The sequence below is a fragment of the Erythrolamprus reginae genome, chromosome 7, assembly GCF_031021105.1.
Source record: "Erythrolamprus reginae isolate rEryReg1 chromosome 7, rEryReg1.hap1, whole genome shotgun sequence".
NCBI lineage: Eukaryota > Metazoa > Chordata > Lepidosauria > Squamata > Dipsadidae > Erythrolamprus > Erythrolamprus reginae.
In genome coordinates this window covers 36,342,522-36,366,412 of record NC_091956.1, presented here as the reverse complement: position 1 = coordinate 36,366,412, position 23,891 = coordinate 36,342,522, and the positions used below count along the sequence as shown (strand labels likewise).

General features: G+C 36.2%; 1 protein-coding gene across 1 annotated transcript in view; it reads right to left on the bottom strand.

The window, feature by feature from the left end:
• The window catches only part of OTOP1 (otopetrin 1), a 107,532-nt gene extending 84,269 nt beyond the window's left edge, over nucleotides 1-23,263 (bottom strand). The window contains exons 1-2 of the mRNA XM_070756592.1: nucleotides 22,852-23,263; nucleotides 20,568-20,704 (exon numbers count right to left, since the gene is read on the bottom strand). Coding sequence (XP_070612693.1) covers nucleotides 20,568-20,704; nucleotides 22,852-23,263 — 549 coding nt within the window. The remainder of the gene's footprint in view (nucleotides 1-20,567; nucleotides 20,705-22,851) is intronic.
• Between the last annotated feature and the right edge of the window lie 628 nt (nucleotides 23,264-23,891).

Here is a 23,891-nt window from a genome sequence, read left to right as displayed (position 1 = left end):
TAGAAGGAAGGAGGGTGAAAGTCGATAATGCGGAAAAAGCACAAGAGATATACGAACGAATAACTGCCCTAGACTCAGAATTAGAAAGTGGAGATAGATTAGAATCAAGCAAAGACGAGGATATAGAAATAGATGGACAAATAGACAGGAAGCAAGGACCAGAGGAAATAGAGAGAGAAAAAGGGAAGGAAGAAGGGACCAAGACTAGATCACAAACAGCAGCCGCAGCAGATAAACAAAACTAGTGTTCTTGCTTTAGCTTTTTTTCCCCCCCTCCTTAAGAGGAACACTTAACTAAATGCTCTCAGACATTAAACTGATTTCAATAAATATAAATGGTCTTAATAACAATTGTAAGAGAAAAAAGGTCTTTTCCAAACGCCTAAACCAGAAACTACAAATAATATGTTTGCAAGAAGTGCATATCAAATTGGCACATAAGAAATTTTTAGAATACACCAAACTAGGGGAATTACACGCTTCATTAGACGAAAATGAAAAAAAGGGGGGAGTGGCCACATATGTGAAGAAAGAACTAAAACCAAAAGAAATTAAAACGGATCCCAAGGGAAGATATACAATGACAGAAATTGAAATTTTAGGGGGAAAAATACTGTTGGTGAACATATACGTCCCGAACCAAGATTTAAAACAATTTTATAAAAATATACATCAAATTGTGCTTCAAACTAACTATACAAACATCTGCATGGTAGGGGATTACAATGGAATTGTAGACCCAAAAATGGACCACAAAGCAGGGGGGGGGAAAGCAAATTGAAAAGACCTACACTACCAAATACGTTCAATAAAATGACTGAAGAATTAGATCTAACAGATATGTGGAGACTTAGACATCCAAAAGACAAACAATTCACCTTCCACTCAGGATCACATAATTCATTATCAAGAATAGATATGGCTTGGTTAAGCAAAAGATTACATAAATTAATAAAATCCCTAGAAATAGAACCGAATATGTGGGCGGACCATAATCCTCTTACAATAACTTGGCAAGGAACAAAAAAAGAATATAGGAGATGGTCATTGAACACAAACTTACTACACGACCAGAAATATACAAAGATGATTAATAGAGAAATAAAACTATTTTTAGAGGAAAATAGGAAACAACTCACCACAACACAAATATTGTGGGACACGCTAAAGGCATACACGAGAGGAATAACAATATCATATGCAGCTAAAAAATCAAAGGAAGAAAAAGCAGAATACAATTACCACACAAATAGAATAGTAAACTTGGAAAAAAGTCTACAACAAGACCCCACAAATAACCAAACAATAAATTTACTAAGAGAAGCTAAATATAAAATAAATACTATAGAACAACAAGAACTTGCCAAAAACATAAAATACTTAAAACAAAAAAACTTCGAATCGGCCAACAAACCAGGTAGATGGCTTTCACAAAAGATTAAAAAAGCGAGAAGCGATAAACTAATTTATCAATTAGAAGATAAAAACGGAACACTACAATACGATGAACAGCAGAAAAAAGAAATAGTGAAAGATTATTACCAAAATTTATACAAAGAGGAATTAGTAGAATGTACAAAAATTGCCAAACATATAAACGAGAACAATATACTAAAGATAGAAGAGCCTGACAAACAACTTTTAAACATGAAAATAACTTTACAGGAAATTCAATTGGCTCTAAAAAAACAAAAAAATAATAAAACACCAGGACCAGACGGACTTCCAGGAGAATTTTATAAACATAATAAAGAACTATTTGAACCTATACTGCTAGAAATCTACAATGAAATCCTGGAACAAGCTAAAATCCCGAATACTTGGAAGGAGTCATACATCACAATGATACCCAAGGAAGGCCTGGATAAACAAAAAATAAGAAACTACAGACCAATATCTTTATTAAATGCGGACTACAAGATTTTTATGGCAATTCTCTCAGAAAGATTTAAAAATATACTTAATAAAATAATCAGTCCAGACCAAAACGGCTTTCTACCTAATAGACAAATTTCAAATTGTACAAGGACAGTTTTAGATATTATAGAATACTGCGAAGCTCATCCAGGAGAACAAGTAGCCCTTGCCTTCCTGGATGTGCAAAAAGCTTTCGATAACGTCAACTGGCAATACTTAATAGCTGTAATCAAAAAATTAAATCTGGGAGTCAAATTTGAAAATATTATCAGAAATACCTATACAACACAATCAGCCAGAGTGATAATTAACAATGACATGACCGAACTAATTTCAATAGAAAAAGGGGTAAGACAATGTCTCCATTACTATACATATTAATACAGGAAATACTATTAAACAAAATCCGACTTAATACAGAAATAAAAGGAATCAAGATAAAAGATGAAGAGTACAAATTACAGGCATACGCTGATGATATTGTATTTTTTTTTAGAAGACCCTATAAAATCTGGCCCAAAATTAATTAAAGAAATAGAAATATGTGGGGAACTCTCAGGACTAAAAATTAATAAGCAAAAAACGATGCTTATGACAAAGAATATGACTATAAAACAAACCAAGAAACTGGAAGAGACCACAAACTTACAAACAACAAAAAAATTAAATATTTGGGACTAATACTATCAAATAAAATTATATCTCTTAAAAAGGACAATTATGATAAACTTTTACAAGAAACAAACAAAAACCTAGAAAAATGGAAGGACCTGCAACTATCCATGTTAGGCAAAATTGCCGTAATAAAAATGGACATCTTGCCTAAATTTCTCTACCTGTTCCAAGTTGCCCCCATTAATATTGAACAAAATTTTTTCAAGGAGATTAATAAAATCTTCTCAAAATTCATTTGGCAAAATAAGAAACCTAGAATCCGACTTAGATACCTTCAAGATACCAAAAGCAGAGGAGGACTAGGACTCCCTGATTTAAAACAATATTACAACGCAGCGTGTCTAACACGGATAAAAGAGTGGATCAATCTCACAAATAAAAGAACACTGGTACTTGAAGGTCACGATTTACAGATGGGATGGCACGCCTACTTATGGAGAGACGAAAAACAAAAAAAACCTACCTTCAACACACGTTAAAGCCTGGTATGATATTAAAAAGAAATTTTACAATAAAATTCCTAGATGGCTATCTACTATGAAAGCCATAGTATACCCGAATCTGATAGACCCAACCAAGACTATTAAATATAAAGATATCCTACACCCAAATGGGGAACTAAAAACCAAACAAGAATTGGAATTACAAAATTACAGGATTGATGAGTGGACATACATGCAAATAAAATCCAGATTTAATAAGGATAAGCAAACACCAGGTATAGCAAATTCCACCCAAACTCTGGACAAGATCTTAACAGGATGTGAGGGAAAACAGATAACTAAATTATATCAGATTTTACTAGAGCAGGAGAACAAAAAAGAGATGATTAAAAATCCAATGGTAGCCTGGGAGAAAAACATACAAAGAGAAATTCATATAGCAGAATGGGAAAAAACATGGAATGCAATAACTAAAATCACTTTATCATCAGCCTATAAAGAAAACTATTACAAATTGTTTTACAGGTGGTATTTACCACTGGCGAGATTAGCCAAAATTTACCCAGTACTACAAAACATATGCTGGAAATGTAATAAAGAAAAAGGTACTTTCTTCCATATGTGGTGGTCCTGCCCTAAAATTAAAAAAACCTGGGAAACAATTCACAAATGGTTAAAGGAAATTACAAAGGAGGAAATAGAATACTCTCCCGAGGGCATGCTTCTCGGAATTGGAAAAGATCATATTCTAAACAAACTCTGTTCTTATTGACTCACATAAACACAGCGACAAGAATCGCCATAGCGCAAACATGGAGGAATGATCAGACTCCCAATGTAAATTTAATAATAGACAAGATATATACATGTGCAGAAATGGACGAGATGACAAACCTACTTAATGGAAACAGAATTAACAAATCCAAACATATGTGGAGCAATTGGCACAGGTTAAAAAAAAAAGCTGGATAAGATCTGTAAATTGAATAAACAACTTGTGATATATGTATCTATAAAACAATAAAAAGATTTGGAAAAAAAAATATTTTCATTTTTATTCTTATTTTTATTTTAAAATTTTATATATAGATTTTTGAACTAAATAATTTTAATAGTTTTCTACTCTTTCTTCTTTCTCTATTCTTCTTGCTTTTTTTCTTTTCTATTAATTAAACTAGGAAAATAATATGTGCTAGAAGTTTTATTCTCTCCCCTTTTCTACCTGGTCCCCCTCATAACGTTTGGATTTAAAATTTAAGAGACTGGTCTTCCCTTTTTCCTTATTTTTGTTTCTTTCTTAGACTTAGCACTATTAAAATTTTCCTTCTGCTGATTTTTTATTTTCTAATTATTTTTTCTTTCATTTGTCTCTTTCCTTCCCTTTCTTTTTAATTGTTAATAAAATTGAATTGATATTCTTTTTACTCTTTCTCCCTTTTTAATTTTATATTTTTCATTGTTAGTATTATAAATTTTAAATCTTCTTTTTAATTGTGAACAATAAGACACTGTTTAAAGTAATTGTAAAACAAGGTTTAAATTTTGAGATATCAAAGCTTCTTACAGGACACAAAGTGTGACTTCGGTGACAACAACAACAACTCGAAAACAAACAGCTACTCCAACTCCAACCCCTACGCCCAAAGTATCTCCAACATCATCTCCATTACAACAAAGGAAAATTACAACAATGTTAGCCAAGGAAAAAGAAAAGAAGAGAGAAAAGGCACCTACAGAACTAAACCTCCAGTCTATTCAAGACACATTAGCAGGCATCCAAGATTTTATGCAGAAGACACAAACTCAGACCAAAACTCAACTTGAAACTAATAAAGAAGAAGTGAAAAAATACTTGGAAGAAATGAAGCAAGAGATGAAAGAGATGAAAAATGAGATGGGTACGTTGAAAATTGAGATCAAAAAAGAGATCGGCAAACTCAAAAACGAAACTGCAGAAGTAAAAGGGAGCATGACTGAAATGGACAGGAACATGAAAGTTATACAACAAAATTTACAAGAGAGTGAAAAAAGAATAAAAGCAACAGAAGAAAAAATTCAAGATATGGGACAAAAGGTAGAAGAATATGAAGACCACAATTACGTAGCCTGCAGAGGCTTTGACACAGCAATAACCAACCTTGAACTCCAATCTGCATCACATGGCCTGAGATTTCAAAATATTGAAGAAGAAGAAAGAGATGAAGATCTATCGGCAAAAATGGCGGCAGTAATAGGAGAAATTTTACAAGCTGATCCAGGAGAACTGATAAGAGAAATAGACGAAGTGTACAGAGTCCAAACTGGATATTTAAGACGCCACAACTTACCAAGAGAAGTACACATTAAGTTTGCAAGAAGAATAATCAAAGATGATATACTGAGACAGGCAAGGAATCAGATTTTTAAATGCAACGGGAAAGAAATTACGATTTTGAAACAAGTTCCTAAGAGAGTAAGAGAAAGTCGAAGAGAATATTACTTCCTTACAAGTGTTTTAATCAAAAAGAATATTGTTTTCAGATGTTTGGTACCAGAAGGCCTCACCCTAACCTGGCAAGCAATGAAAGTGAAGATAGAAAGTGTGGACCAAACAAGTTCCTTCTTTGCACAAAGCGGATTGGACAAGATTGATCAACTCCAGATAGAACTTAAGAGTAAAGATGAAGTGAGGGGGCCCACCTCCTCACTTCATGAGGAGGGGGAGAAATACAGGTAGTAAAGAAGAAACAACCACAGGTTTCACAAGAACTGGTCTTAGATACGAGAGTTCGAGAACCGAAAGAAACCAAAAAATACTACAAATAAAGATGGCTCATGATCTGAAAATTTTTTCAGTCAATGTCAACGGATTAAATAATCCAAAGAAAATAAATCAAATATTAACTAAACTCAAGAAACAAAAAGCACAAATAAATATTTAACAAGAAGTTCATATTAAAAAATCAAAAAGAAGTCTTCTCAATAACTCCAAATTAGGGAAACTATATACTAGCCTGGCAAATCAAAAGAAAAGAGGAGTTGCAATGTATATTGATGAATCAATTGAATCTAAACAAATGTATAATGATAGTGAAGGCAGGATTTTAATGGTACAATTAGTTAGAAACAAAACCTCTTGTAATTGTTTCAATTTATGCACCAAATGACAACCAAAAACAATTTTATAAAGAATTACATGAAAAAATAAACAAATTATCAATAGAAAATATGATAATAATAGGAGATTTTAATGCAATCTCAGATGATCAAATAGATTATACAGGGAAAAGAAAAGAAAAGAAAAAAAGGTAATCTTACCTGGGACATTCTGGAAAATGCGTACAGAATTATTATTAAAAGACATATGGCGAGAATATCACTTAAAAGAGAAACAATACACTTTTTATTCTAACCCACATAAGACTTGGTCCAGGATAGATATGGCCTGGGCCCCAGTACATATAATGGAACAAATTAGTGACATAGAAATAAAGACAAACACCTGGGCAGATCACAACCCTTTATTGATACATTGGAAAGGCAAAAAGAAAATAAATAATGGGTCAATGAATAGAAACATAGTAAAGGATCCAGAGTACAAAAAATGGATAGAGAAGGAACTAGAAGTTTTATTCAAAATAAACAAAAATAGTGATACTACCCCTCAAAACCTTTGGGACACAACAAAGGCACATATACGTGGGTTAACAATTTCTTTTATAGCAAAAAATAAATAAAGAGAAGAAAATATATTACCAAAAATTAGAGGAAGAATTGAAAAAATTAGAATTGTTAATGCAAAAGGATGATAACGATGATAAAGTTAAAAATCAGAGAGAATTAATAAAACATAAATTAAGATTGATAGAACAAGAATCAATAGCAGAAAAAATAAAAAGAGCAAAACAGGAATATTTTGAATATGCGAATAAACCAGGAAGATGGTTGTCATATAAACTTAGAAAAGAGAGAGAAAACAAGATTATTAAAAAATTGACGGACTCCAAACGTATAATAAAACACAGAACGGAGGAAAAAAGGGAAATAGTATTAGAATTTTATAGGCAATTATACAAGAGAGAAGAAATAAAGGAGGATTTGATTTTTGAATATTTAAGGAATATAGACTTACCAGTCTTAACTGAAACACAACAGCAAAGATTAAATACAATGTTCCCTCGCTTTTTGCGGGGGATGCGTTCTGAGACCGCCCGCGAAAGTCGAATTTCCGTGAAGTAGAGATGCGGAAGTAAATACACTATTTTTGGCTATGAACAGTATCACAAACCTTCCCTTAACACTTTAAACCCCTAAATTGCAATTTTCCATCCCCTTAGCAATTATTTAGATTATTACTCACCATGTTTATTTATTAAAGTTTATTAAAAAAAAAATTATTAAAAGCAGACGAAAGTTTGGCGATGACATATGACATCATCGGGGGGAAAAACTGTGGTATAGGGAAAAAACCCGCGAAGTATTTTTTAATTAATATTTTTGAAAAACCGTGGTATAGACTTTTCATGAAGTTCAAACCCACGAAAATCGAGGGAACACTGTAAACCTATTACAGAAATAGAATTAAGACAATCTGTAAAGAATCAGAAAAATAATAAAGCGACGGGCCCAGATGCGATACCAGCAGAATTTTATAAGTTAGATATAGAAATACTTTTTTCAAATATTTTGGAGATATATAATCAAATAATAGCAGAAGGCAAATTACCCAAAACACGGTCAGAAACTCTAATAACTTTAATACATAAAGTGGGTACGGAGAAGGAAAAAATTGAGAATTATACACCAATTTCATTGTTAAATGTGGATTAAAAAATTTTTGTATCAATTTTTGTCACGCTGAATATTGCCAGCCCCAGAGACATTTAGTAATTAAAGAGTTAACTGTGTGTGGTTTACTAATATCCTCCTATTATGATGTAACATCCTACCAAATCTAACATTACTTCCTTCTTCTTCATCCTAAAACTCCATTCTCTTTTATATCCTCCATAATGAAAGATGTATTTGTTATGTTGTCCCTTGAGACATGTTTTATTTTCTACTTTTATAATAAAAGAAATCTTGTTTTGAACAAATGACTAAAGCCTTCTATCCATCGCCTCCACGGTAATTAAGGTTCTAACGGACTTTAATCACTTACAAACTGTGACAATTTTTGCCAATAGGTTCAAAAGTATTATAAATGACATGATACATGGCGACCAAAATGGATTTCTGCCAGGCAAACAAATAAAAAACATGATAATAAATAGATACAATGTAAGTTTAAAAACAATATAAACCTAGACTATTTTTGCAATATTATAAATTTTAAAGTGTTATTTTTTATATTTTATTACTAGTTTAAGTATTTGATATTTTATAGATAAGAAAATTAATTAACATAAAGAATACAGAGTTAAATTTAACAAGAACATAGAGTGCATGTGTTATATTTCTGTATTGATCTGATTATAGTTAGGGGTTTTTTTCTGTACTAGTTAGACTTCTACGACAAGCGGAGCAATGGTAGCTCCTTGAATGTTGAATGTTTGTTTTTGTTTGTCTAATGAAAAATAATAAAAAAAATATTGGGAAAAAAATTAATAGAAATAAGACAATTATTAATTAAGAATATGACAGATATACAAATAAGACAATTGGAAAATTTGACGGATATGAAGATAGTAAAGAAAGTGAAGTATTTAGGTATTTGGGTTACAGCTAAAACAATGTCTCCAAAAAATGACAATTATATGAAACTCAGTGGTGAAATTAAAAAGGATTTAGAAATATGGAATAATTTACAATTATCCTTCATAGGGAGAATTTCAACAATTAAGATGAATATTTTACCCAAAGTATTGTTTTTATTTCAGGTTATTCCTATAAATCCTGGAGAAATTTTTTAAAAAGAATTAACAAAGATTGTTAAGAATTTTTTATGGCAAGGGAAAAAGGCGAGAATAAAACTAAGTGCTTTAGAAGATATTAAAGAAAGAGGAGGGCTCGCTCTCCCCAATTGGAAGTTATATTACCAGGCTACCGCCTTATCTTGGATTAAGGAATGGCTAACTTTGGAAAATAGAAGATTATTGAATTTGGAGGGCCACGATCTTATGCTTGGCTGGCATGCCTTTATATGGCATGATAAGTATAAAACACATTCTTATTTTAAGAAACACATGATGAGAAATGCCTTATTAGATGTTTGGAAGGATATAAAAAAAGATCATTTCTTAACAATTCCAGAATGGATTTCTCCTATAGAAGCAATTTGCCACCCTAACTTAACTCAAGAAAGGAAGATATGGAAATACAAAGAATTAATAGATGAACAAATGAAATTGAAATCTAGACAAAAGATGCGGGAGTAACAATAGATTAGTGGCAATACATGCAGATTCAGTCCAGATATCAAAAAGACATCAAAACATATATATTCAGGAAGGGGAAAAATTATTTAGGGAACATGTTAATTACAAACCAGAGAAAACTAATAGGAAAAGTATATAAATATTTGATCAGCTTTAAAACTACCGATTTGATTTTAAAAGATAATATGATAAGTTGGTGTAAAAATTTAGGAAAAGAAATTGAGTTAGATACCTGGGAAAGAGTCTGGACATATGATTGGAAAATAACTAAATCAGTTTCATTTAAAGAAAATCAGATTAAGATGTTTTACAAGTGGCATTTACCACCTAATAGAATTTCAAAAATGTTTCCGAAAACATCTCCAAATTGTTGGAAATGCAACAGAGAAATAGGTTCCTACTATCATCAGTGGTGGACTTGCCAAAAAGCCAAACTCTATTGGAATAAAATAGAAAGATGGATAAAAGAAATTACCCTTCAGATTAGGAAAACCCCAGAGTTTTTTCTTCTAGGCATAACAAATCAAAAATATAAAAATGAAATTTATTATTTAATAACACATATCCTGGTTGCCGCCAGGATTGTATATGCACAAAAATGGAAAGAAAAAGATATCCCCAAGGAGAATGACGTACTAAGGAAAATCATAGAGTGTGCGGAGATAAACATGATGACGAGGCAGTTAAATAATCAAGAAGAAACAAATTTTTATAAAATTTGGGAAAGGATTTATATATGGTTGAATAAAAAGAATACTAAATGAATGTGTGCAACATGTATACGAATTGATTTTCTTACAAAAGTTTTAATATATGAAAATTTTAAACAATTTTTTTCCTCTTTTTTCTATTTTCTGTATTGATCTTACAAATTCTAGTGTTTTCTTTTCTGTATTAGAAAGACTTCTATTTTGAGCGGGGCAATTGTAGCCCCTGTATATGTTCGATGTTTGTTTGTATTTTTATGAAAAATTAATGAAATATTTTTTAAAAAAAAGAAATGCCCCACTTCAATATCCCTGGTTGAGTGGATGAAGACGCTGAAAAAAGGGTCGTAGAATACCAAGAAAGCACTAGCTGAAGTGGTGGAAGCTTACAAGAAATAAGCAGGCCCCGGATTGCGCATGTGCCGAATTGGTTTTTAGGCATTTCACCTCTGGCTCTGAATAAATATATAATGTAAAGAGTTTTCTCTCCCTTAAAAATACTATAAATCCTTCTTAGAAAAAAATAGGAGGTACAGGAATCTGCGGGCATCAAAGAGAATTTGAAGATTTACGATTTCAAGCAAAGACGGAGGTGCTTTCGCTGTAACAAGGAAGTGATAAGTGAGTACAATAAATCTTAAAATGGCGGAGGGAGGGAAAAAAGAAGACGTTTCCAGCTTAGCGAACATTGAAAAAAAACTGGATAAATTGCTGGACATTTGCACTGGATTTGAACAGAGATTTAATAAAGTAGAAACTAAAATGGAACAGTTGGATTCAGAAGTAAAGCAAATTAAAAAGGAGGAGGAATCCTCTGCTGGAAAGATACTGAAAGTTGAGAAACAAGTGATGGATTACGATGGAAAAATAAAACAAATAAATGATAGAATTGCAAATTTAGAGGACCGACAGAGAAGGAGGAATTTGCGTTTACGTGGGTTCAGAATGGATTCGGCCTCTGATTTAAAGTTAACAGAAGCTGTATGTGCTTGGTTAAATAAACAGACAGACGTACATGTCAGCTTGGAAGAATTGTTGCGAGTTCACTGGGCGGCTCCCAGAAGAGACGGGAGGCAGAGGGATATAATCGTCGCTTTCCTTAGTGAAAAAAAAGCAGAGATGATTTATAAAACTTTGAAGACTTCTACAAGCCTTAAACAAGACGGAAATGAGATAAGGGTTCTGAGGGATCTTTCCTGGGAAACCCTGAGAGCGAGAGCTGTTTTGAAACCAATTGCAAACCGGTTATATCAAAGTGGAACCAGATTTAGCTGGGGCTACCCAATGGCCATCTTGGTGTTCCAGGACAATAAAATGTACAGAGCACGTTCATTGGAGGAGGGAAAGGCTTTATTGGATCAACTGGGGATTAAGTTTGATGAAACTGGAGCACTAGCATATGAAGGAGAAGAGTCTTTTGACAGTCGGAGTACCCCAGACGAGGAGGAAAGACGAAGGGAAGAGCAGCTGAAGGAGTTAAGCGGGCAGGTGGAGGCCATCAGAAAGGAGCAGAGAAAAACACGGGCTCTGCGTGAGAAGAGAGCCAGAAAGTGATGGTGTTTGGTCCCTTGTCTTGTTGTGAAAAAAAAGAAAGAAAAAGAATTATTACTATTACTATTATTGTTATTATTATTATTATTTTTCTTGGAGATGCCTTGGGATTCCTGTATATCTGTCATTCAGTGGGGGAAGTCTAAGGGGGAGAAAAAGGTGGTTTAAGAATTTAAAATTAAAGAAGGAATTATTTAAAGGAGAAAGGAGGGGGGAGAAATTTTCTCTTTATTAAAATTAAAAAGGGTTGAAAGAGGATCTAGTTGAGTGGGAACGCAATCCAGATAATGTGCCTCATGTATGGGCAAGTTATTTTTCTTGTCTTCTCCCCTCTCAGTGGGGGGAGCACAGGGGGAGGCACATTGGGGGGGGGGTAATAGGGGTAAAGAAAGGGGGGGAAACAAACCAAGGGCAAAACAAGAGGGGGAAATGGTGATTTTGGTATATTATGACGGAGTGTAAGATAATGGTTTTAAATGTGAATGGTTTGGGATCGGATTTGAAACGTTTTAGGATATTAAGGATGGCTAAGCAATACAAGGTGGATATTATGATTTTGACAGAAACACATAAAAGAAGGGGAGGAAGGGATAACTTGATTAATGATAGAAATTGGAAATGGGTGTTTGAGTCGAGAGGAACACAAAAAAGCCGAGGCACAGCGATTCTGATTCATCAGAGGGTTAATTTTGAAGAGGTGGGAATTCAGAAAGACAGAGAAGGAAGGTGGATATTTGTTAAAGGGAAAATAAATCAAAAGAAGCTGACATTAGCAGCAATTTATGCCCCAAATGTTAAAACAAAACAATTTATAATAAATACTAAGAAGAAGTTAGACAACTTTACGGAGGGCTCAACTTTTTTGGCAGGAGATTTTAATATGCAATTAACAAATGGGACTGCAAATAGCAGGATGTTACATTTAAACAGACTTAATATGGTGGATCTACATGCAGATATTTTAAACAGAGCTACATATTATTCAGCAAGATATCATACATTTAGCTGCATAGACTACATATTAATGAATAGGGGAGGCAATATACAAGTTAAAAAAGTAGACATTAAAAGTATATGGATATCAGATCATGCCCCACTATTGGCAGAATTGGAAATAGGTCAGGAACGTAATCAAAGAATTTGGAGATATAATGCAGTTGTAACTGCTAGGGAACAAAATAAAGAGAAATTGCAAACAGAGTTATCAGAATATTTTAGAATTAATGATGTGGATGGTATTAAACAATCAATTGTATGGGATGCATGTAAGGCCTTCATGAGGGGACAATGTATATGTATGGAAGCGGATATTAGGAAGAGGTGGGGTAGAGAGAGGGAGAGGAAGATAAGGGAAATAGATTTGATACAAGAGCAGTTAAGATTAACGAAAAGTAGAGATTGGAATAGTTTATTGAAATTGAAAAAGAAACAGTTGATGGTGTATGAGATTAAATGGAACAAGATGAGAATGACGATGCGACAAAAAATACAGAGCTGGGGGACAAGATCAATGCAGCAAATGGCGAGATATCTGAAGAAGAGGAAAGAAAAATCATGTATTTTAGCATTGAGGGACACTAGTGGAGTGGTTAGATATGGTAATGACCAGTTAGAGGAGATAATGAGGAAATATTATGAAGATTTGTATAAAGAGGAGCAAGTGAAGATAGGAGTCCTCAAGGTTGGGAAAATAGTAAGTGAAGAAGATAAACAAATTTTGAATGCAGAAATTACACAAGATGAAATTGCTAGAGTAATTAAAGGGTTAAAACAAGCCAAAGCACCAGGCCCAGATGGGTTTACAGGGGAATTCTATAAAACTTATGTGAATGTGTTGTTGCCGCATTTGGGGAAATTGTTTAATAATATATTGTTAAATCGTGATATCCCGCAGACATGGAAGCTTTCAGAAATTGTTACCATTCCGAAGATGGGTCGAGATTTAAGAGAGCCTGGGTCTTACCGTCCGATCAGTTTGGCAAATCAGGATTATAAAATATTTATGAAAATACTGGCAAATAGATTAGAAAATATTTTACCAAAAATAATTGAAGAGGATCAATATGGATTCGTGAAGGGAAGGAAAATAAGCGAACCAATTAAAAATGTAATGAATGTGATGCACCATGCTACCGCTACTAAAAGGAAATTGGGAATTTTGAAATTAGATGTTTATAAAGCGTTCGATAAAGTTAACCATAGCTATTTATATAAATTATGTAACGAACTAAATATGGGGGGGAAATTTTGTGAAACTATAAAAGAGATTTATAAAGGAAATGAAGCATATATAAGAGTGAATGGACAAAGAACGCAGAGTATTAAAATATTAAACAGCACCAAGCAGGGATGCCCTTTATCTCCAAAATTATTCGTAATAGCAATAGAGAGCTTAGCTAATAAGATAAGACAAGATAACACTTGGGCAGGATATAGAATAGGGGAATTAGAAATGAAAATAAATTTATTTGCAGATGATGCAATTATATTGACCCAGACCCCGATGGAGATGATTAAAGGTATAATAAATATTTTACAAGAGTTTAAGCAGGAATCGGGACTGTCGGTTAATATGGAAAAATCAGAGATTATGTGTTTAAATATAGATCCGAGAGAACAGATAGAAATTAGGAAAGAATCAGGGTTGAAATTAGGACTTAAAAAAATAAAATATTTGGGAATTTGGTTATTGAAAAACCCAGCGAAAATTGAAGAGATTAATTATATATTAATATGGAGGAAAATGTTGAAACAGATGAGGAGCTGGAAAGATAAAAAGCTAAGGAGACTCTCTAAAATAAGAGCTTTAAAAATGATGATAGCTCCCAAGATGATGTACCTATTTCAGGTGCTGTCGGGGGGGCTATTGGTATGTAAGGTTAAAGAGTGGGACAAAAAACTAAATTATTGGATTGAAGAAGACAAGAGACCAAGAATAAGAAAAAAGTGGTTAATTGCGAATGAAAAAGAGGGGGGATGGGTAGTTCCATGTTTGGAGCTGTATAGGGAAGCTTTTCAAATGGAAAGGTTAATGGAGTTGCAATTATGTGAAAATAAATGGGCGAAATTGGAAAAACAGATAAACGGGATGAACAATAGAGAATTAATTTTTAGAAAGTGAAATAGGAGTGATATAGGTAAATTAATAGGCCCAATGAAAGGGACTATGGAAATTTGGAAAAAATGGCAGGGGAAAATAGGATTATATAAATCTAAACTGTCATCGCTTTATGTAATAAATAGAGAAAATGAAATTAACTTAAATAGGGTTATAGGAGAGTTGAAGGGAAGAGGGATAACTAAGATAGAACAGTTATACGAAAAGGATGGCAGGCCAAGTAGAAATCGTATAGAATGGTGGTTAGATAAGGGAAGGTGGCTACAAATAAATGCAATATGTAAATATTTAAATGAAAGGGAGAATAAAGAAGTATTATGGAGGGAGGAGACAGGGTTAGAGAAAATAATAAGAGAAAAAAGTGAGGGGATAAAGGCGCAAGCAACTAATACAGTGGTACCTCAAGATACGAACCCCTCGTCTTACGAACAACTCATGATACGAACCCGGGGTTCAGAAAAAAATTGCCTCTTCTTACGAACTTTTTTCGAGTTACGAACGGTTCAGGAGGCTGAAGTGAATTCAAGTCGAGGGAGAGTCTGCCCGGAGACCGATGACGCTGCAGATGGGAGAATTTCCATTGGCCCATAGAAATTCTCCCATCTGCAGCGTCATCGGTCTCCGGGCAGATTCTCCCTCGACTTCAGCCATGAAGCAACTTCAGCCTCCTGAACCGCAAACCAGGAAATTCAGCAAAAGTTCGGGGTTCAGGAGGTTGCTGGGAAGCCCCCCAGCCCGGCGGTCACCTTTTAAAACAGCCGGGCGGCTTCCCAGGAGCCTCCAAACGCCGAACTTTTGCCAAACTTCCGGGTTCCGGAGGCTGAAGTGAATTCAAGTCGAGGGAGAGTCTGCCCGGAGACCGATGACGCTGCAGATGGGAGAATTTCCATTGGCCTTCCTGGATGTTGCCAATTTTTTTACGGGTTTTTTTTTTTGGTTGCACGAATTAATTGACGTTACATTGTTTCCTATGGGAAACAATGTTTCATCTTACGAACCTTTCGTGTTACGAACCTCCTCCTTGCACCAATTAAGTTCGTATCATGAGATATTACTGTATATACAAATTGCTAGTGCAGTCAGATGGGGACACGATCGATGGATTGACTAAATGGTGGCAAAATGAGATATTAGTAGAGGTACAAGAAATGGAAAATATAGTAGAAGATATAAGGAAAATTAAAAATACAAGAATCAGGGAAATGAGAAGGAAAATATTACATAAGTGGTATTTCACTCCCGTTCAATTCGCACATTTTCAGCAGAATGTCAGGGGGAATTGTTGGCATGGTTGTCAAGACAAAGGAGTGTTTATGCATATGTTTTGGGAATGCCCGATAGTGCAGGAATTTTGGCAAAAAGTGAAAGAGGATATCAATAGAATGTTAAATATACAATGGACAATCACTAAGGAAATGGCAGTACTAGTAAAAAGTAATGCGATGGGAGAATTTAGAGAAATAAAAAAAGCAGCAATAGAAAGCGCTCAGGCAGTAATAGTTCTGGGTTGGAAGGATGCAACAAAATGGACAATGCAAAATTGGTATAGGTACATGGTGGACCATATTCAATTTGAAATTATGGAAAAAAGGATAAATTTGGATAATGAAACTGAGTTGGGACAGCTGATGGGACGGTGAGACAAGGTAAGACGATATATGACGAGCAGAATCCGAGACCAAGCTACAAGAAATAAATTGGAATCACTCTATAATATGTAAACAGATATATTGCTCTTGGGTTAAGTGGACTATACAAGAAATACCCCCAATTTGGCGGTGGGGAATGTGTGTATGTCGGGGTGGTGGGCACAATTCACTACGCACTGTTTTATGTTGTGTGATGTTAAATTGTTAAAAATCAATAAAAAATATTTTTTAAAAAAAGAAAAGAAATAAGCAGGCCCCCTTCTGAATGGGGGATAAAGTTTTGTTGTCCACCAAACACATCCAAATGAAAATGCCTAGCAAAAAGCTAGGACCAAAATTCTTGGGTGCTTTCTCAATCGTTAAAATTATCAACCTAGTTGCAGTTCAGCTTTAATTGCCTAAAATATTAGGGAAAATTTATCCTGTATTTCATTGCACTTTATTAAAACCAGTGATTGGGTCAGCTTTAAGACTACAAATCCAACCACTACCTCCCCCTGTAATAATACAAGGAGAGACACATTATGAGGTGAAGAAAATTTTAGGGGTATCCTTTGCCAGAAGCTACTTGGGTAAAAAGTAGGAATGTGAAAGCTAACAAGCTAGTGAAGCAATTCCACCACAAATATCCAAACAAACCAAAGGGTGCCCCAAAGGGGGGCGAGGGATGGATAAGGATGCTGTATTAACCTCCTGTTATTTTCTTTCTTTTCTTGTAGGACATGATCTTTTCTTGAGGGGAGGCCGCCTATGAGGCCAAAGCCATTTTAGCTAGGCTCTTTGGCCTTCCACTATTTTAATATGTATTCTTTACTGTGGGAAACTGGAAGGAAAGATAGCATGAGGGCTGTTTGTATGTAGCCATAACAAATTCTTTCTAGACAGTCAAAGTCATCCTTTGTCTCTGCACTCCTACCCTTGCACGGAAGGAGATGGGTGGATTTTGCCACCCTGGCAGTTGAAGATTGTCAACATGATGGGCTTGAGGGTGTGGGGGCAAGGGCTTGAACTTTCACCTGGATGAGGGACTTCAGATTCAGGTTTCAACCAGATGTGCCAATATGGCTCTGTTAATAAACTGGAATTTTGAGGAATACTTTGCCTTAGACTCTGATTTAATTTTGGATGCTATTTGGAACCCTAACAAATAGCTAAGAGTGTGTGAAACTACTTTGTTTGAAGACAGAGTTTTGAGAACATTCCTGCCTATAGAACAACCTGTGTCCCCCCCAACAATATTTGCATAGCATGACTTTCTGGATGGCCAGCAGGATTGGGGCCTTTCTCAATTATGTGAAGATAACCTTTTAACGGGACATGAGACATCTTGATAAAGTACTTTTTTACAGTAACTCCAATTTGTTTTTCTTAAATTTGACCTATTGTAAGACCTTGCCTCTGCTTCCTCTTCAAGAAAGCATAGACTCTCCAAAATTTAGCATTTCAAAAGGAAACTGTTATTGATAGGAAGAGAAGGTTGGAAAGCAAAGTAGAGTTGGAGGTCCCCCAGGCAATTCTGTTAGAATAAAGTGGTTAGAAACCCCTTCCCTCAGTTTGATGGTGAATGAGCCAATCCACTGAAGATATTGTGGAAATGGTCATCTGGAAAAAGGGATAAGGAGTCGTTACCATGCACTTCTTCTGTGAGACTTCCAAACTGAGCGTAAACAGATGGCCATCCCCTTTGTACATTCCCCAAAATAAAGTTATAAACTAGGGAATTACAGGATACGTAGGTGTAAGATTTGTTGCAGAAATCACATCTAGAAAGCACATACAGGTAAACTGATTCAACAGGATTCAATAACTTCCTTAGATACATAATAACACACATAATAAATGTACAATGCCAAAAGTGGTACTTCCAACATGGTAAAGAAGAGAGATCAGTTTCCAGTTTCAATTCAGTAGAGCAGACCAAAACAAGTCCAGACTAATTTCATTTTAGAGCAGAGCACAAAGCTAAGCCATGCCCAGACTTCTAGCTTAAGTTTCTGTTTCCAAAACAAGCCCCATTGGCTGATCTGTTACCATATCTATTCATTGGCTGACCTTGTTACAATGTTTTCCCAGTCCTGAATATTCTGACACTCCTCTCTTTGTGACTGGTAGAGACATAAATCCAATTAACTTAATATTCTTCAGATATCTGTATTTGAAGACCCAAATTATTTAGTTCAAATTTCTTATAAGTTATTATTAGCAAATTCTTTTACCTGTGATACATTCTTTGCAATGAAACAAAGATCATCCACAAATGTTACTCATTGGCAATCACTATCTTGTAACTTTCCTGTGTATATGCAACCATGAGTTTTGCAACTCTTGAACCCAAGATTCTTCAATGCAGTATCTAAACAGGTATTCCAATTCTTGGCTGACTGCTTCAGCCTATAAATGGCTTTTTCAATTTATACACCATGTCAGGCTTTTTATATCTTGGTGCCTAAACTATGTAAATTTATTCCTCAAATTCTGCATTGAGGTTATGTCAAAATTCCAAATTGTATGGCATGTGCCACTGCCAACACTAGTGCCAGCCTGATACCGTTGGTATGAATACCTCCTCATAGTCCACATTTTTCATCTGTAAAAAAAGCTAGTGTCACTAACTTTACCTTATACTGGACCTCATTATTGGGTAGTACTTTCTTTTTGTATATCCATTTATATCTTACAGATTTGCTACCCTATGGCAAAGTCATAGATATGAACATTCTATGTTCACTCATAGATTTCCTTGTTCATGGCTTCTATCCATTGTTTATAGTTTCTTGGTTCATACCATACTTTATACACTTTAACTTTACTAGCAGAATGCCTGTCAGATAGAATCCCCTTGTTCCATCTTGACTGCTCCTATGCTTCAACACTCACTTGCTTCATATCTTTTTCAGCATCTCCTCCCTGAATACTAAGTGAGTTACCATCACTAAGTGAGTTACCATCACTGAGTTACCATCAGTAAGTGGATCACCATCGCTAAGTGGATCATTCCATAAATTTGCATCAATTCTGTTCCAATTTTGCTCTCAACAGCAGCCATACTTCAATTTTTCTCTCCCTTGTTCCTTCCTTAATTACTTCCTCTCTGGGAGACCACGGGGATGGCGGGTGGGGGCTCCCTTTGCCTCTTTCTTCCCAGGCCACATGGGGGTTATGGCTCCAGAGGCTGCGGCACCCCCGCCAAGAAAAGAGAGCGACCGGAAGACCGGCATGAGTGGGCGTGGTCCCCAGAGCTAAGAATGGGAGAACCCCAGGGGAAACTGAAGCTGAAGCAGTGTCTATCTTGGCATAGAAACCCAAGGATCAGGAGTGGCGGCTGAAACCTCTGCACCCCACCAATCCCAGTGGAATTGGCCACAATTCCAAGCAAGCTGCTGCCTGTCTGGTTTGCGCCCCCTGGCCCCCACTGACTCACAGCCATAGTGCATCTGCTGCAGAAAAGTGGAGCCAGAATTGGCAGCACACAGGGCACAGAGGTTTCAGACACTGCTCCCGATCCGGCTTTCCATGCCAAGATAGCCACTGCTGCAGCTTCAGCCACCACACAGAATGGCTGCCAGGCAGAAGGAGTGCAGGGGCAGGGCGCTCCTCAGCGGCGCACAGAGCTGAAGCGTGCAACTTTAGTGTGCAACTGTTAGTTCAAGATGGAAGTTCATTAGTACTAATAGTACATCAGTTTTCCATACTTTCAAACTTATTTAGCAAGTTAATCACAAAATTAAGGGCTTTCAATGGAACCCAAATATAAACTAGATGTTACTATAAAACCAACAAATGACACTTTTTGTAACTAAATGGTTTTACAGTCCTTATAATGCTCAGCCACTGGGAATTTTCCTATTAAAAATAATGAGAGCATAGCTGTTATCTTGTGTTATTCTCAACCGTTTTAATGGGCTGGCACAAAAAACCATGCAGGATTACCTGTTTTATAAATGTTTTATGGAAGTTACTTTTCATTATCTAGGAATTTCCTCACCAATCCAGTAATTGTGAAACTTAATTTTTTAATGGATTTTGCGGAAGTACAATTAAAGGGGTGAAGAAATGTTGAACCATGTTAGTTTAGTTTAGGCTCTTACACAACAATATAATCGTAAAAGAGTTGTATACATCTGAAAGAATAAGAGACCAAATGGCTTTACCTGCAAAAATGTATGAACTGCATGTACAATTGGAAAAATGCCTTCTGTAATTGATAAACAGCTTGAAAAACCAACGAAGTATCCAATTTTGAAAGAATCCATAATTAAAGTAATGATTGCAAACAAAGTAATGCCACCTGAAATAAATGTTAAACAAAAGAGTTTTACTAAAAGTAAGAACTTTGGCATAACTCAGTTGGCAACCTATTCCAACTTAATTCACAAAAGTTATTCTAAACCTAACAGGCTAGCAGCAATATTTCAAATACTAGGTTGTATATATAGAAAAATAAAATTAGAATAGAATAAAGTAAAATAAATGAAATAAATCAAATTGAAAATTCTTTATTGGCCAAGTATGATAGGACACACAAAAATAAAGAATATTATCTGGCCCCCATATCTATGTCCCCCATATCTATGCATTGACATAAACGGGTCATCAGGCTGTACTGGTTATCAGGTTGTACAGTTAACTTCTCCCTACTGTTCTGTACTCCAACTCCTTTAAAAACATTTAATGTTGCTAAATTGTGTTGCTGCATTCCAAATCTAGCAGGTAGAAAACAGATGAATTATTTTTGCTATTTGGTAATCCATAACTTTCATTTTTCTGTACTGATTCAATATATAGCCTACATTTCAATTTCTGTTCTATTTGTGTGGATTAGCATTTGGTGGAATGATGTTTGCAAACAGACAGAAAATGATATTGAATTAATACATTGACATATGTTCTAGCAATTATAGAAAATATGTGAAGAAAACAATTATTTAACAGTTTCACTGTGGATACACCAAAACTGTTATCATATATGGTATTTAAAAAGTGAGATAAGCTTTCTAATTTTCATTTACCAGGTATTCCCAGCAATGTAAAATTTCTTGTATTAAAAGAATAGCAAAAAACCCAAAACAAAACCCTTGTTTGTCATGTTCAACTTCCTGCACTGACATTTATCTTACACACACACACACACACAAAACTAGCTACCAGCTTCTTGGGGATAATGGACAGTTTTGAACAAGAGCATGAAGGAAAGGATTAACCCCCTCACTTTGTTGTTGTTCTCATTATTCATTGACATAATAGATCTAAAATATTTCTTTCTTAAAAAACTATTTTTGTTTCATCATCCCATTTCCACTCCAGAAGTAGTTGGAATGCCATCTTTTGCTGAATTTTGCAATGGGGTTTCTAACTTATCTTTAGGAGGGTATTTATCACAATTAGTGGGATGCTTGGAGTCGGTAATGCAAAGATATGTTATTGGTGACTTTACAGGCTACCCTTAAAAGACTTCCTCCAAAATACTATTATTCTGGTTCTTATGAAGGAATACTGTATAACAAACAGAAAAATGTGTACAGTATGGATTCAATGGCCCTTCACTTAGAAAGTGAAACTTTTTTCACTCAAAAACCTTTTAGATGATAGCAGTGCTATCATCATTCTGAGATTCCCTATCTCGAGCCTTAACTTTAACTTCCTCCAAAACATCTACTAAAGTAAACCAAAAATGTATGTATTTTGTATTCTTATTTCTATAATTCTTTTCTTATAAAATTTGGAATCATGAATCATAATCTCAGTTGAATTGCTAAAATAGGAATGCAGATGCTGAAGCACCAACAACATGTAATTCCCCAAAATCCTCAGGAAAAGATTACCTGGGAGGGCACCCCACTGAAACCAGGGCCTTTGTTTTGGATTAGAATCAACAATAACTATGAACAAACTAGTAAATTCTCAGTTTTATACACTATCTGGGAAAAAGAGGTTGATTGATCAATAAGGATTAAGGAAGGTAAATAAATGCCCCCTCAAAGGATTTGTTCATTACTGCCGGGATTTGTTCATTACATGCTTAAAAATAATTTAAGTTTAAATCAGTACATTTGTTACAGTCATCTATTCAAACCAAATATGCATAAGGGTCCAGCTGGACTCCTAATGATACAGCCAATGATCTTTTTTCTAGAGTGGCCCTTGGAGATCACATAGCGCATCCTCTACCTGGTGCAGGGGTCATTTCTCTTTGCAGAGAAGAATTTTCATACAGTACTGTAACGGATTCTGTGAGATTAAAGGGGCAAAGTTCAGTCAATATGCTCTATTCGAAACGTTACCCCGGAGGTCTCCGGCGGGGACTCTCCACCCTTAAAATGGCGCCCTTCACTGCCTACACCGGGACGTGTTCCTAACCTCCCAGGATAGCCTGCCAAGCGGCTATCCGCATTTCTCAGCCGGAGGCCCTCTCTCCGGGCGTGCCACCCCACTCACACTTGAGCCAGCGTGCTCCGGCCTGAGTGTCCTTGTCCTGGATGAGTCTCTTGTGCGCACAGCGGCGGCAGAAGTACCAAGCCATCCAGAGGAGCTGCAGCGCCATGAGGGAGAGGAGGTAAGCCAGGACAGCACCCTTAGCCACCCCGACTGCGTGCACTGCCCAGGCGAACATCAAGAGCAGCCCGGCCAGCAGGAGATGCAGCCCGTATTGGCTGCTTAGTGTCTCGGCGCTTTTTTGTGGACAACTTTGTCCGCCCTTGGGCAGCAGAGGCCTTCGGCGGTCCTCGCCCCCTCTTGGCCGCTGGATCGGCGGAGGCTGGAGTTCCCAGCCATCCGCCCTGGAGCTGGTCTGGTCGCAGATTTTTGGGCCCATCGAGACGGACTCGAAGTTACTTCTTTGGAGACTCATTGGCGAGAAACGCTTTTGCCCGGCGATGCCTACTGTTGGAGAGCCAACGGGTGCGGGCCAGTTCAGCACGGAAGCATCCCCAGAGAGGTGAGGCGGGCAGGTGCACCTGCCAATGTTCCAAGGGGTCGCATTTTGTCAATTGCTTTCCCGGCAGAACCGCCCTCCGATTTTGGGGCCTTTAGAGGTGGATTGACGGACGGTAAGTACGCTCGGTTCCGACTCTGCAGCAAGACCTCCCCGTCGCGGCCGCCTTTCTGCTGTACTGCCTGCTATCCTCCTCAAGAGCTTCCTTTCCCAAGACGGTCTCCGTGGAGTATTTATGGGGTGCAAAAATTGCAAAGCTATTGGGCGGGCCGGCGAAAGCATCGTGTTTCAGTCACCGGAGACTGTGGGATGCGACCCCTTTTCCTCGGCTCAACTGCGCCTGAAGTGAGAGTGCCCTCAGCGTCGGTCATGTGAAGGCGGCGTTCCGGAGAATCTGCGTACCTAAGTCGCTGGAGCAGAGGGAACCCTGGAAGGAAGACTGCAGCAGGCGCTCTCTGGCAGGGCGGCGCCCAATCGACGTGTTTCTCGAAGGCTCTCGGAAGGCGAAGAACCGTTAGAAAGAACCGAGGTTATCTTCAGCTGA